General features: G+C 40.7%; 1 protein-coding gene across 17 annotated transcripts in view; it reads right to left on the reverse strand.

The window, feature by feature from the left end:
* BEST3 (bestrophin 3) overlaps nt 1–14,225 on the reverse strand; it is a 45,824-nt gene that overhangs the window by 14,365 nt on the left and 17,234 nt on the right. For 10 of the 17 annotated variants that reach the window (XM_074007396.1, XM_074007395.1, XM_045365603.3 and 7 more), the window contains 5 exons: nt 10,708–10,862; nt 9,170–9,247; nt 8,906–9,058; nt 4,860–4,940; nt 3,388–3,539 (listed from right to left, as the gene is read on the reverse strand). In XM_074007396.1, the coding sequence (XP_073863497.1) occupies nt 3,388–3,539; nt 4,860–4,940; nt 8,906–9,058; nt 9,170–9,247; nt 10,708–10,857 (614 nt within the window). In that variant the 5' untranslated portion in view covers nt 10,858–10,862. Of the gene's footprint in view, nt 1–3,387; nt 3,540–4,859; nt 4,941–8,905; nt 9,059–9,169; nt 9,248–10,707; nt 10,863–14,225 lie in introns of those variants that run through there. The other 7 variants (XR_012420452.1, XM_074007399.1, XM_074007398.1 and 4 more) reach the window with 4 other exon arrangements.

A 14,225-nucleotide genomic window follows, 5' to 3' on the forward strand; every position in this document is an offset into this window, starting at 1 on the left:
TGTCTCCGAGGAGTTTCCTTCTGAAGTGGAAATGAACAGTGTGCTGAACGTGAACAGCGCTGTTGAGTGTGCTGGCTGGGAGGCGGGTGATCCTGCAGGTGGCCCTTGGAGAGGAGTACTTTTGCTCTGTTCTTGAAGGGCATTGCTTTGATTTTAGAATATCCGGGTTATTATGGGAATTGTGGCTACAAACCAAAAACATTGATATGAAAAGGTAAGGACAATTTGATTTCTGAATTCAATATGCTGGGAACCTACACCTCAAAGAGAATAAGAAAATTTTAAAAAATCTCATCCAGGAAAGGATTTGATATGGTCATCAAGCAGCAGGCACTTTTATAAAATGGAATGCTTGTGTCTACAGCATCTTGATATGTGGTCTTCACTCTCATGCAAAGAGCTCATTGGCTCAGTCAGCACCAACAAAACCACCGGTGCTAGAGCAATTCTTAACTTTTACCTTCCCCTTGCCCTGAGCCTCAGTCAGGTGGCTCATTTGACATTGACCTTGTATTTGGTGAAGGAACCATTCATTGCTTAGGGAATTATCTTCGATGATTTTAGAGAACATCTACTGTTTTTGCCAGCTCAGCAAAACCATTCACTCTTCTCCTGATAATAGCATCTTGCTTTTTCTGGAGATATCACATACTCCATATGGTTGGATGGGGCTGACTGTAACCCTTGGTTCAAAGATGGACCTATAAACCAGCCATGAATAGTCAAAATATTGTCTCCCTGTTGATAGTAATTAGCCCAGGAATGGATATGTGAACCAAGCCCAGTCAGTCATAGCAAATCCAGCACTTCAGTTTCAAGAGTTGGAAAAGAGATGTGCCCTTTCCACAGGTTAGCTGAGACGGTAAGCTGTAAGCCTGGAGCTTGCCATTTTGCCATTTTGCCCTCAGGATGAGAGAGACTGCCTGAAATCTGAGCCAGTGGAGAGAAAAGCAGACCTGAGAATCATGGGGCAATGGTGAGTCCTGGTGACATTCTCTGAGCCTCTGGATCTAGTGACACCCAAAGCTAGGCTCGTCTCTGGGTGTGACACTATAAACCTCCTTTTGCTTAAGAAAGCTTGAATTTGGTTTTCGTCATAGGCAACAGAAACATTTTTTCTAATACGACAATCATAGGAAAAATAGACATTAATAAATCCAAAGGGCGCCATTTCTATCAACTCAGGGCTTCTGATCGCCTGTTTTCCTGCAGTAAATTTTCCTGGATTGTGGTCCACTTTAATGGTCCTCATTTCTACAGAAAATCAAGATCAAGTGAGCTTTTGCCTAATAGTTTCTTTGATCAATTGGTTCTAGCAGATCCAGTTAAACCTCTCACAAAACCCTCTCCCCATAGATTCTGGCCTTTGTCTGTTCTTCTCTCCATCCTGCTGGCAAATAGGCCATTTTAGTTGGAGGACTTCTGTCTGACAACTGATAATTTTTTGCTGCAGTTTTAAATATTGTACCTCCTGGTTTTCTCTCAGTTGTTTTATTTTCTGTCCTAAATTTCCAGGGTGAGTTTAATATGAAAAATAGCTTAAAGTGATTTAATCTTTCTCTGCTTCAGTTTGACATCCACAAATAAGACTTGACTAGGTGATAATAATCATCATGCTCTATAGTTTTACCTAAAGCATTTTAATGTTTACAATCTCATGGAATCTTCCCAATAATCTTCTGGGGAAGAAATTTTCTCTGAGATCTTGTCAATCCCTAATTCTGTTTCTGTATTTAGAAACAGGAGAAACATTGTGTTTTAATATTTTCTAAAGAACATGAACATGTATATGGTAATCTGCAGAATTATGATGATTAGGATGAGTAAGTAGATCAGGATAAAAATTTTGAGACCTTCAAATAATCATCTTAACCACGGGGTAAGAACAACTCAATGGACATTAGAAATAGAGCCTGCGGAGCATTTGCAGTCTAAATAGAGTCATCACAATGATGCCCTGATTCTATAAGCATTGCTGGTCTCTTTTCTTTTCAAGTTAAATCTTCAAGTACTTTGCATTAATCAATGGTGGGAGTGAGGAGAAGGATAAAGCATATTTAATTATCTAAAATCAAACTCACGGAAAAACAGCTCTTATTAATTCTGAAAATTGAGAAGATTGCTGGATATCCATGAAGCTCTGCCCCGGCAGAAGGTATCATGAAGGCTGAGACATGCATACAACAAGAGATTCCTATCCATGGAAACTGGGAATACACTGAGGGCTGGGATGAGCTCTCTGGCCTGGAAGGAGCCCTGGGTGGGTGGGTCTGGTCTTAGAAGGCTAGCTAGAAGCAGAAGCAAATCTAGCCTGGAGTAGGCAACCTTCTCTAAGATGTGCTTTGTGGGCAACAAGGCAAATCTCCTGGCTCCTAAATCTTTCTCATTACTTTCCAGAACTACTGAAATTCCACTTTCAGTCTTCCTTTTCTTTGGGTCTTGAAAGGTTTTCAGCCTCAGGGGCCCCTTTGGAAGAGAAGTGCCACAAACCATCACTGATGGGGATTAGGAGACATTCAGCAAAGGGAACAGGGTTGAAGTGAGATCTCCTGCAAGTGGAAGGAGGAGGGCAGGCCACTTCGGGGAGGAGGGAAAGAAGGGTCACAGGCAGCAACCACGGGACACGAACCCACTGCATAAATCCGCTTAGAGCATGCCTCAGGGAACTATGAGCCACAGTCTTGCCAAGAGTTATAAGAAAAATTCCACAGAAGTTTCCCCTTTTGCTACAGTTTTTTGTTTGTTTTGTTTTTGAGTGGAGAGTTTCTTACTTTCTGAATTAGTCTGTGCTTTTCTCTTTAACTTACGTGGAAACTGTGGCATCTGCCTTCAGCAAATAAAATTCTCCCACATTCACACACTTCTGCAATATCAAATACATGCTCAGACTTAATGAAATATAGAACTGTGCCTGATTTACTTCAGGCCTCAACTTTAAAGCTCATTATACATAGGGGTGATTGCTGTGTTAAAACCACTGAACAGAGACTGACGTACATACTAAGCCCAGGTAGAAAAAAATGCCAAAAAAAGGTAAAAAGATTAGAACAGTGATCTATCTGCTCACTTCCTAAATATTGGAGATATTTATTTTAATTTTCATTAATTAATTATTTTTCTTGAGACAGGGTTTCACTTCGTCACCCAGGCTAGAATGCAATGGCACAATCACAGCTCACTAAAGCCTTGAACCCCTGGGCTCGAGCAATCCTCCGACTGCAGCCTCTCCAAGTAGCTAGGACTACAGGTGCCATCACAGTTGGCTACTTTAAATTATTTTATTTCTTTTCTTTTCTTCTTCTTCTTTTTTTTTTTTTTTGTAGAGATAAGGTCTCACTATATTGCTCAGGCTGGAAAATATTGGAGATTTAAAAAAAATGTACTTACCCCATCTGGACTGTTGACCCCAGAAATGAGGGTATGCAGTAGTCAGCAGCTGCCAGTGTGTATGGTGGACGAGCAGCAGAATCATCCCAATAAATGTCCTTCTTCATCTTGGGTAAGCTCATGTGCATTTCGTCCACAGCTAAAAGAGAGACCTAAAATCATTGTTATATTGTTAGAATAACTCAGATGTAAATTAAATAAAAAAGAGAAGTTTTTGTGGGCAGATGAGAGTTAGAGTGGGCTAGGACACAGTCTAAGTGAGTGAATATACCAATGTCTATAGTTCGTATTTGCCATGACCACAGCTGCCACAGAGAGTTGTATCTGTCGTTTACTGCTCAAGAGTACTTTGCAATGAGGATAAGTGGGGCTTCAAGCCTCCCACACTCCGGGATCAAACCACACACCCCAGAGAGGAGCTGCCTCTTAGCTGGAGGGAGGGGAGCCATCTTTTTATTCTGTGCTCACAATTATGCTGTTGTTTTACCTGACAGCACCCACTTAACCCCAAATATTACAGGAAGGTGAAGATTCCAGTTTTCATTCTGTTAACCCCGTAAACACATTTTTACTTGGCATCACTTCTTATATGCCCTGGTTTCTTGTTCATTTCTTTGTTTGGAAAAACATATCAAGAAGTCTATACTGCTTGGTGCTATGGTGCTCTCTCCTCTTGGCTTTGACAAAGGGATACATGAATACATTATTAATCCTCTGGGATTCCGATTTTGACAAAGTGAGTGACCTCGGCATTATGTGTCCTCCCTAAGAGACTGACATTGGGATCTGCTGTGAGATGTTTGGACTTACTTAACTGCCAACTAAGGGCTTGAAACAAATGAACAAGATGAAGGCCTTCACTCATCTGTAGTTCACAGGGAAGAGAATGGTCTAGGGAGAGTCTTGCCTAAAAGGAAAATTCCTTCATGCTGGTTCTTCATGAAAAGCTCTCTGGAATAATGCTTCAGGGTAAGGGCCCTGGGGCCCATTTAGTGCATTTCATGCAGATTTGAGACACAGGCTGGCATGGCCCAGGCTCCCAGTGTCCAACCGGTGGCTCTCTGACTGCTGGGATTGATGTGATACGACTTTGGGAACTCCCACCAGATTGTGTCTGGATGCCATTTTAAGTCACTATTAACCTCTCTGGTTGGCAATAGAAAACAAACCAAAGAACAATTTAAAATACTGCTCTATGCTGAGATGAAAGAGGCTAGAAAAAGCTAATAGAGAGGCTTACAAAGAAAATTGGCTTGAAATTCTACTTAAAAGGAACTACATTTCACTGGAGCTGAAATCCCGGATGTATAAGCTTCCAAAAGGACCTGAGACAGCATAGTGCACAGCCAAGCCTCTTTCATTTGTGGCTAAAGCTCTGAAGCCAAGAGGCGTGCATTTAAAATCTGCTTAGATTTGAAATATCACAAGTGACTTATTATTAATATTTGAAAGAGAAAGAAAATTCCTCTAACCTGCAAATTTCTGTCAATGCACCAGTTAGTTTCGAAATCATCATCATCTTCTCCAAAAGGGTTGATAAGCTGCTCTGCTACCTGTAGTTGAACATAAAATAAATCCATCATGATACCCGTGAAAACTAAGAATAGAATCTGGAGATGATTCCTATTTTCCTCTCTGCTTCCTTTTGTGACTTTCATAATATGAAGAGTAGAGGGCAGTAGATTGTTCTACCCAGATATTTATTAGCAAGCAAGACATGATTCTCAAACCATGAATGATACACCTTTGTAGGTATGCTCTCCAAATGGATCTGTCCATCCAACTGGTGACAATGCAGGCCCTATCAGGGGAAGCCATTTCCGATTTAGGAGCCAAATCAAATGAGTGAACAGTGAAGGAGAACCAACTATTTGCAAGGCACCCTGAAGGGTACACAGGCTGTGCTTTCAGGGAATTTACAGGGCCCAGATAATAAGGCAAAATGTACACTGGGAGAAGGTTAAACAGCAAAGAAAGACTTAAATCACAATGAAAGAAAATAATATAAGAGGCTTTCACAATTTATTTTTATTTTTATTTTTTTAGACAGTGTCTCTCCCTGTTGCCCAGGCTGGAGCGCAGTGGCATAATCGCGGCTCACTGCAAACTCTGCCTCCCAGGTTCAAGCAATTCTCCTGCCTCAGTCCTCTGAGTAGCTGGGACTACAGGTGAGCACCATCACATCCAGCTAATTTGTTTTGGATTTTTTCAGTAGAGATGGGGTTTCACCATGTTGGCCAGGCTGGTCTTGAACCCCTGAGCTCAGGTGTTCTGCCCTCCTCGACCTCCCAAAGTGTTGAGATTACAGGCATGAGCCACTTGTGCCTGGCCCAGCTTTCACAGTTATTGAATGTAACTGCTAAGTAAATGAGTCAGAGAGCTAGTAAGTCCTAAAGCTGGAAATTGAGGCTTACTTAGTTTTACACTAAAGGATTTACCCTTATCCAGTAAGTTAGTTTTCCTGCCGGGAAAATGTTAGGTAACTATTGTCGCATATCTTTGAATATTTGATCAATATTAAATATTCTTATCATGTTCCTGAATTGAATAGCCTTCTTGATGAGAGGTTTATGTGTCAAATACAACTTATCTATCATCTTCCTTGTTGAAAATTTTCACTTGGTTTTTATTATCTGGACATATGCGCATGCCTGTGTGTGTGTGTGAGAGAGAGAGAGAGGGAGAGAGGGAGAGAGTTGGGGGAGAGGGAGATTTTACATTGAGTCTAGATGGAAAAACATTTTAAATGTGTAAAACAAAGGTACCAGGTGATTAGTTTTTAGAGTCTCAATATTCTAGATTCTGAAACTATTCAGTAGAAAATCTACCTACTTTTAGGATTTAAGTCAACGTATTAATACTTAGAGCAGTTTTTTTCAACCTTGGCTGCACATTAAACTCACCTGAGGAGCTCTTAAAAAAACCCAACTGATGCCTGGGTCCCTTCCGCAGAGATTCCAATTTAACCAGGCTGAGCCCAGGCATCAGTGTTGGGTAAAGCTCCCAGGGGATTTTAATATGTGGCTCTTATTTTAAGTGCCTTTCCTTAGGCAGGTCTGTGTCCTGAATCAGTAAGCCTCACAGTGATATCTATGTTGTTCTTGTCACCAGTTTCGTAGGGCTATCTGCCCTTTCTTGCCTGGAGATTTACTTAGATTAATTAAGGGTTGAGTCCTGAAACCTTTTTTTATTCTATCCAGATTTTCATTTTTATGCAATCAGTCCTGCATATATTATCATAGTCTACATTAAACTGACAAAATGGCATGTATGTTTCTGAATTGACAATCTCAAAATATATCTTTTATTCCACTTAGGGCTGCATTTCCAGCAAGTAACTGAATGATATACTATTCATAAGGTTAAGATGGCTTTTCTGTACTTTGAAAAGATTTATAAATATCCTAATCATTGAGATAGAACAGCTGTTTAGAAATGGAGGCACAACCCTTTGGTGTTTAGGTTTGCCTATCTTTCTTTCTGAGATGGAGTTTCGCTCTTGTTGCCCAGGCTGGAGTGCAATGGTGTGATTTCGGCTCGCAACCTCTGCCTCCCATGGTCAAGCGATTTTCCTGCCTCAGCCTCCCAAAGTGCTGGGATTATAGGCATATGCCACCACACCCAGCAGGTTTGCCTATCCTTTAATGGAGCTAAGATTGTGCCTTTTAATATTTTTTCTTTTAAGATTTATTTCATTTTATTTTATTTTATTTTAGACAGGGTTTTGCTCTGTTACCCAGGCTGGAGTGCAATGGTGTGAACATGGCTCACTGCACCCTCGGCCTCCTAGGCTCAAGCGACCCTTTCACCTCAGCCTTCTCGGTAGCTGGGACTGCAGGCATGCGCCACCATGCCTGCTAATTTTTTGTTTTTTGTTTTTTGTTTTTTGGAGAGATGGGGTTTCACCATGTTGCCCAGGCTGGTCTTGAACTCCTGAGCAATCCTCCTACCTCCGTCTCTCAAAGTGCTGGGGTTACAGGCATGAGCCACCGCGCTGGACTTTAAAACAGTTTATAAAGGAAAAGGATGTAAATATTTTAGAAAGCATGTCAGAAGGAAGGAACCATTATTTGCTCTTTACAGGTGGTCAAGCACCTTACATGGACACAAAACAAAGAATAAAAAGCTTGGCGCAACTCGGGAAAGGAAGAAAATTACTTTTTGAGAATGATTGAGTATTTGGGCCACTGCGGTGATTTTGTCTTTATAAAGCTAAACTCTATTTTTTCCTCTAATGGAAAATGAAAGTCATTAGTCTCTTCTGCATTCTTGCTCCTATGCAGGTAGAAATAATTAAGAATCATGGTAATCTGATTAAAAATGCTTTTGCCATTTGTAAGGGACATGCCTTTACTCTTTGGAGTATAATTGGAAATATCAACATATTATTTTTTTTGGTTAAGATTCAAACCAATGAAATGAAAGACTTCTGCAGGGAAAATTTCACTGCAACCTGAAGGCCTCAACAGGTCACGACAACGTATGGCTCTTTGGAAGGCCAAACATTTGAAAATTCTACTTTATGAATATCATCTTCATACCATCATTGCCTTTCAATGAGTTTAATGAAGCCATTGTCATTGATTTTTTTCTATCACATACTTCCCATTTGGAAGTTTACAGAGGTGATGGAAGAATCGGGTCTCTGATATTTACACACATACATTTGAGGAGGTGGTGATGAAGGGAGGGGAAACAAGGAAAATTCTACACAGATAGTTAGGCAAGCCGTTCTCACCTCCTGAACCTGTTTAATTCCCTGGCAAACCAGATGTTGTCATTATTTCTGGTGTTTCTGGTTCTGATTCTGAGGAATTCTGAGTCTCGGTTCTGGTTTTGAAAATGGGGTACATTTAGACTGGGCACGGTGGCTCACACCTGTAATCCCAGCTACTTGGGAGGCTGAGGTAGGAGAATTGCTTCAACCCGGGAGGCGGAGGTTGTAGTGAGCCTAGATTGCATCACTGCACTCCAGCCTGGGCAACAGAGCAAGACTCTGTCTTAGGAAAAAAAAAAAAAAAAAGAAAATGGGGTACATTTAATGTTGTGGGACAGCTAGCAGAATTTCAGGGAACTGCAATAACTATTTATAGAGTTGAGCAGAACCAAGATTCTACTGCAATATTAATGGCTAAGTCTGATTTATAAGGCTTCTTGTTGACTCTTTTACTCTGCCTAGTTGCTTATTGTGGTACACAATATCAATGCAGGTACACTTATTACTTTAGTTACATTATTGTAATCCTAATGGGAATACACAGAGACGTAAAAGAGAATCAATAACCATAAAAGAGTGTTATTCTAATCTCTTTGCACAAATGAACTGCTTCAGACAGTACTGAGTATATCCCTGTCACTTGAATCCCTGGCAGAAAAGTAATAATATTGCTGAGCTATTACATGTTAGATCTACCTTTGACTCACTCGTGAATGATTTGCTAAAGACTCAGTAAAGGATCAGTGTGGAGAGTCTGGAACATAACAGATTACAAAGTGGGGCCCTGAGACCATTGGCTACCTTGAGCCATCCTGCATAGAAGAAGAATTGTAGGAGGGTGAAGATTGGAATGTAAAGATCCAAGTCATGCCCTGCGTAGCCTTTGGTGGGATCCAAAAACTGGCGTCCAATCAGGCACGCAAAGAAGAAGGTATAGACAGCAAGAGTAACAACCTGGAACAGAGAGAGACCGGAGTGAGGGGACGGTGCTGGCCTCCCACAGCACAGCTACAGTGCCAAGGTGGACAAGTAGAAATAAAGAATTCCATGCAAAGTATTTCTTACCTGGGTGTAAACCAGCGGAATCCCAACCCAGTCATAACCGAATAAGAGGCTGCACCAAGAGCGGTATCGATTCATTTCCTAAGCCAGAAACAGATCAAGCATGATTTACTAAGATGACAGGTGTGGTAATAAGCACTTACTGGGATTCAGAATGTGAGCATGTCTTTTACAGGACTGACTACAAGACTAGTAAACTGGTTCCCAAGGATACTCCAAAAGGAAAGTTCTAAAAATGACAATCAATCAATGAACATCATTGGAACAATGAGTTCATTGATGAGTACATTTGGACATTTAAAAAATATTAAAATAAGTCATGGCCAGGTATGGTGGCTCATGCCTATAATCCCAGCACTTTGGGAGGCCGAGACAGGAGGATTGCTTGAGCCCAGGAGTTTGAGATAAGCCTGGGCAACACAGAAACACGTTGTTTCTAGAAAAAGTAGATAAATTAGCTAGGCTTGGTGTCACGTGCCTGTTGTCCCAGTTACTCCAGAGGCTGGGGTGGGAGAATCACTTGCGTATAAGAGGTCAAGGCTGCAGTGAGCCATGATTGCACCACTGTGCTGCATATAGCCTGGACAACAGACTGAGACTATTTCCAAAAAAAAAAGGCCTTCATAGAAATATCCCCCTGCCACATTCTATTGAACCCATAATTTCCAACGTGTATATTGGCCCAAAGCCATGGTGAGAAGGAAATTGCTAATATTTTAAATAAGTAATTTTTATCGATTTTGGTAGGTAATCTGGAAGCAATTTTTTTTTGTTTCTCTCATTTTAAAACATGCTTACTGTAGATCTTAGAAAAGAGATATAATTACTCCCACAAATGGAGACTATAACACTCATATCGATAGAAAATCTATCTCTGAAGCAGGAAGGACAGGATTCTTTGATTTTCTCATCTATTGTACACAAGTTATTATGTAAGACTAGGCAAAAGAGTTCACATTAATTTGGGTGCTATTTTTAAACAATTCACTCCCGTTAGCCTAATCCAGGGAGGGGATTGTCATGGCACCAATATATCCAGCCCTTACATAAAATTTTTTTCTGGGGGGGTTATTTTGTTTAGTGAAAATACTATTTTACTTACTAGAGTATCTGAAAGGTTGGCTTAAGTCGCGATATTCCAATTTTGGGGAAATATTTGGCTGGGGAGGTTTATTTCTCCTCCAGATTTTTTTCTAGAATCCTGGAGCCAGGGATGGCAAATATACTATAGGGGCACCATAGCTTTCCGAGCCGTTGGCGACCCTTGGCTAATCAATCAAGGAATACTTTCTTACAGAGCCTATTACAAAGCATGATTCTGTTTAAAATGCAGCTTCCAAGGAACCATTTCCAAGCAACTCGAGTTTAACTGTGTACCACCTCTGTCCTACATGTTGAGGGGTCTGACACTGCTCCAATCTTTCCAGTTCCTCCGGAACCAGGACTGAACAAAGCTGACTCTTCCTGGTCTAATGTGCTATATCCAGATCCCCCTTGGTCTCTAATTAGCACCTTTTCCTTGTGATTTATGATATACTTACAGTCATCAATGATTGCAGATCAACACTGTCTCTGATTCTACCTTCATTCCGGGCTTTAGTTGCAAGGTTTCCAAACCAGATGAATGGAACCCAGTATTTCAGATGAGGAGACTTGAGGTGGTTGAATAATTTCCTTTCATCTGCTGTCATAAAACCTTTACAAAAAAATAAAAATGGGTTGGTATACAGACTGTTTGACACTAACATGTTACCACATTTCAGCATCTATATGTAAGCATATAATGAGGGGATATTAAAGAAATATGAAATAAAATTTCCTGTCTCAAGTAGTTTATACTTATATTAGAGTTAAGGAATGTGTGTGTGTGAGCACACACACACATACATATACATGCACACCCACAAGTTATATAAAATCCCTGATAGAGGAGGCCATCAGGAGGTAAGGAGACATTATATGTGAACTAGAACATTTGGGGAAATTTCTTCTCTAGGTTTTGGTTTAGGCATCTAAAGTTGGGAACCATAATACTTAGAATTGTTATGATTAAAATAATACGATATGAGAATGTATACAAAGCACTTGGCATAGTGCCGAACACGTGATTCACATGACTTTTCTCCTGATCTCTCCTTTCCAAGTCCTGCTTAATCACGTTCTCCTCTCTGAAGCCTTCCTTGAGTCCTTCTTTCTCTTTCCTGGGGGATCTCTTCCCTTTGAAGTTCCCACATGGTACTCGCTCTTGGCTTGCATCACAGTAATATTACACATAAATGTTTCCCTTACTATGACCCTTTTGAAGGGCAAAGAGTATATTCATCTTCATTGTCCCCATAGCATTTTGCACATACTTTAAAATTGTTTATTTGTGGCTGGGTGCAGTGGCTCACGCCTGTAATCCCAGCAGTTTGGGAGGCCGAGGTGGGTGGATCGCTTGAGGTCAGGAGTTCAACACCAGCCTGGCCAACATGGTGAAACCTTGTCTCTACTAAAAATACAAAAATTAGCGGGGCATGGTGATGCACACCTGTAATCTCAGCTACTGGGGAGGCTCAGGCATGAAAATCGCGTGAACCCGGGAAGCGGAGGTTGCAGTGAGCTGAGGTCCTGCCACTGCACTCCAGCCTGGGTGATAGAGTGAGACTGTCTCCCCGCCCCCCAAAAAAGGGTTTCTTTGTGTGTGTGTGTGTGTGCATGTGTGTATGCGTGCATGTGTGTGTGTGTGTGTATAAAATGCAATTTGCTTGGGCTTGTAGTGACCTCTCTGAGCCTCAACTTTCTCATCTGTAAAAGAGAGATAATATTTGCTTCACAAGGATGTTGTAGAATTACCTGAGATGATGAACATGTGTCAAGATGTTATTTAACGTAATGCTTAGCACACACTTAGCACCCACAAAGCACTAAGGCATATTATGTGAAACTTTAGTTATCCTCTGCCTCCTCCTCCCTCCCCCAAACACCAAGGGAAGAGGAGATTGAATGACTGAATAATAGAAGAGGAATAAGGTAACAGATTTATTTAATAAACATTTATTGAATGCCTACTATATACCAGGGTTTGTTTGCAACAAGATGCACTTTAAAACTTGCAGTTTACACTTGATCTTTTTTTTTGTTTTTTTTTTTTGAGACGGAGTCTCGCTCTGTCACCCAGGCTGGGGTGCAGTGGCGATCTTGGCTCACTGCAAGCTCTGCCTCCCGCGTTCACGCCATTCTCCTGCCTCAGCCTCTCGAGTAGCTGGGACTACAGGCGCCCGCCACCACGCCTGGCTAATTTTTTGTATTTTTAGTAGAGACGGGGTTTCATTGTGTTAGCCAGGATGGTCTTAATCTCCTGACCTGGTGATCCACCCACCTCGGCCTCCCAAAGTGCTGGGATTACAGGCGTGAGCTGCCACCTGACCGATCTTTTCTTTTTAGAAATTTAGATTGAATAATTCAAATGGCACAAAAATCCCAAAGGGCCAAAGGACTGCTAGTGGGGAAAGTCTCCTTTTCCCAGTCACAAAGTTTCCCTCCCTGGAGGAAATCACGATGATCCGTTTATTGTGTATCTTTCCAGAGAAATCTCATGGATTTTCATACAGGCCTATTTTTAAAAACACAAAAGATTTTATACTTCATATGTGTCTGCCATTTGCTTCTATTTTTCAGGTATATCTTGAAGATTTAAAAAATTAATATATAGAGAGCAGCAGCATTCCTTTTAATGGCTGCTCTCTATATATTAACACTGTTAATCGTATATAATATTTAGCTAGTTCCTTTTTGAATAGACATTTAAGACATTTAAGTTGTTTTTGATTTTTTTTGTTACTAAATATAATGCTGTAATGACTCTCCTGTTATCTACCCCCTTGGATCTTTAAGTAGCTTTTAAATGTTAATTATGATTTAATATAAATATTGTTTTCTGAATTAAAACTTATTTATAAAACTGGTTTTTATTAGATATTAATTTTTGGGTTTTTTCCCTCAGAAATGCAATCATTTGCTTATGGAATTCTGATACTACATTCAGACGAAAATCAACTTTTGCCCTAATATAACACATTTTTCTATCTTTAACCATCTGTAATCAGTTAACAAATCTGGTTGTCCTATTTAAGGTAACCTGTCCTTTTGCCAGGTGCAGTGGCTCATGCCTATAATCCCAGCACTTTGGGAGGCCCAGGCAGGAGGATTACTTAGGCCAGGAGTTTGTGACCAGCCTGGGCAACATAGCAAGACTTTATCTCAAATAAATAAATAAATAAATAAATAAATAAATAAATAATCCTCCCTCCTTATGATGCAGGCCAAATTTTATTTAAAAGATAGTGTTACAGTAAAAAAAAAAAAAAAAAAAAAAAAAAAAAAAGTCAAAGGAGGAATGAGGTATGCCCATTTTGAGAGTCATCAATTTATAGAGCTTTGGCGTTATCTAGATCTTTGACGTGACCTAAGCCATTGTTTTTAAGAATAAGATCCAAAGGCCATAGACCTGAATCACTTGTGATATCTATTAAATATGGAGAAGGCTGGACCCTGACCCTGACTACTAAATCAGGCTCAGTAGGGCAGGAGTTCTCAACCCAGGTCTGCACCTTAGAATCTCATAGGGGTACTTTTAGAAAATATCAATGGCAGCCGGGCATGGTGGCTCACGCCTATATTCCCAGCACTTTGGGAGGCTGAGGCGGGTGGATCACCTGAGGTCAGGAGTTCGAGACCAGCCTGACCAACATGGTGAAACCCACTCTCTACTAAAAATACAAAAATAAGCCAGGCATAGTGGCAGGGACCTGTAATCCTAGCTGCTTGGGAGGCTGAGGCAGGAGAATTGCTTGAATCCTGGAGGTGGAGGTTGCAGTGAGCCAAGATTGTGCCATTGCACTGCAGCCTGGCGACAGAGTTTTTATGAGACGGAGTCTCAAAAAAAAACAAAAACAAAACAAAACAAAAAAAAAAACCAATGGCTAGGTCTTATATTGTTAGAGATTCTGATTCAATTAATCTAGGATGAGGCCAGGCATCAGCATTCTTTTAAATCTTCCTGGGTGATTTAATAGAA

Source organism: Macaca fascicularis, chromosome 11 (assembly GCF_037993035.2).
Source record: "Macaca fascicularis isolate 582-1 chromosome 11, T2T-MFA8v1.1".
In the NCBI taxonomy this organism is placed as follows: domain Eukaryota; kingdom Metazoa; phylum Chordata; class Mammalia; order Primates; family Cercopithecidae; genus Macaca; species Macaca fascicularis.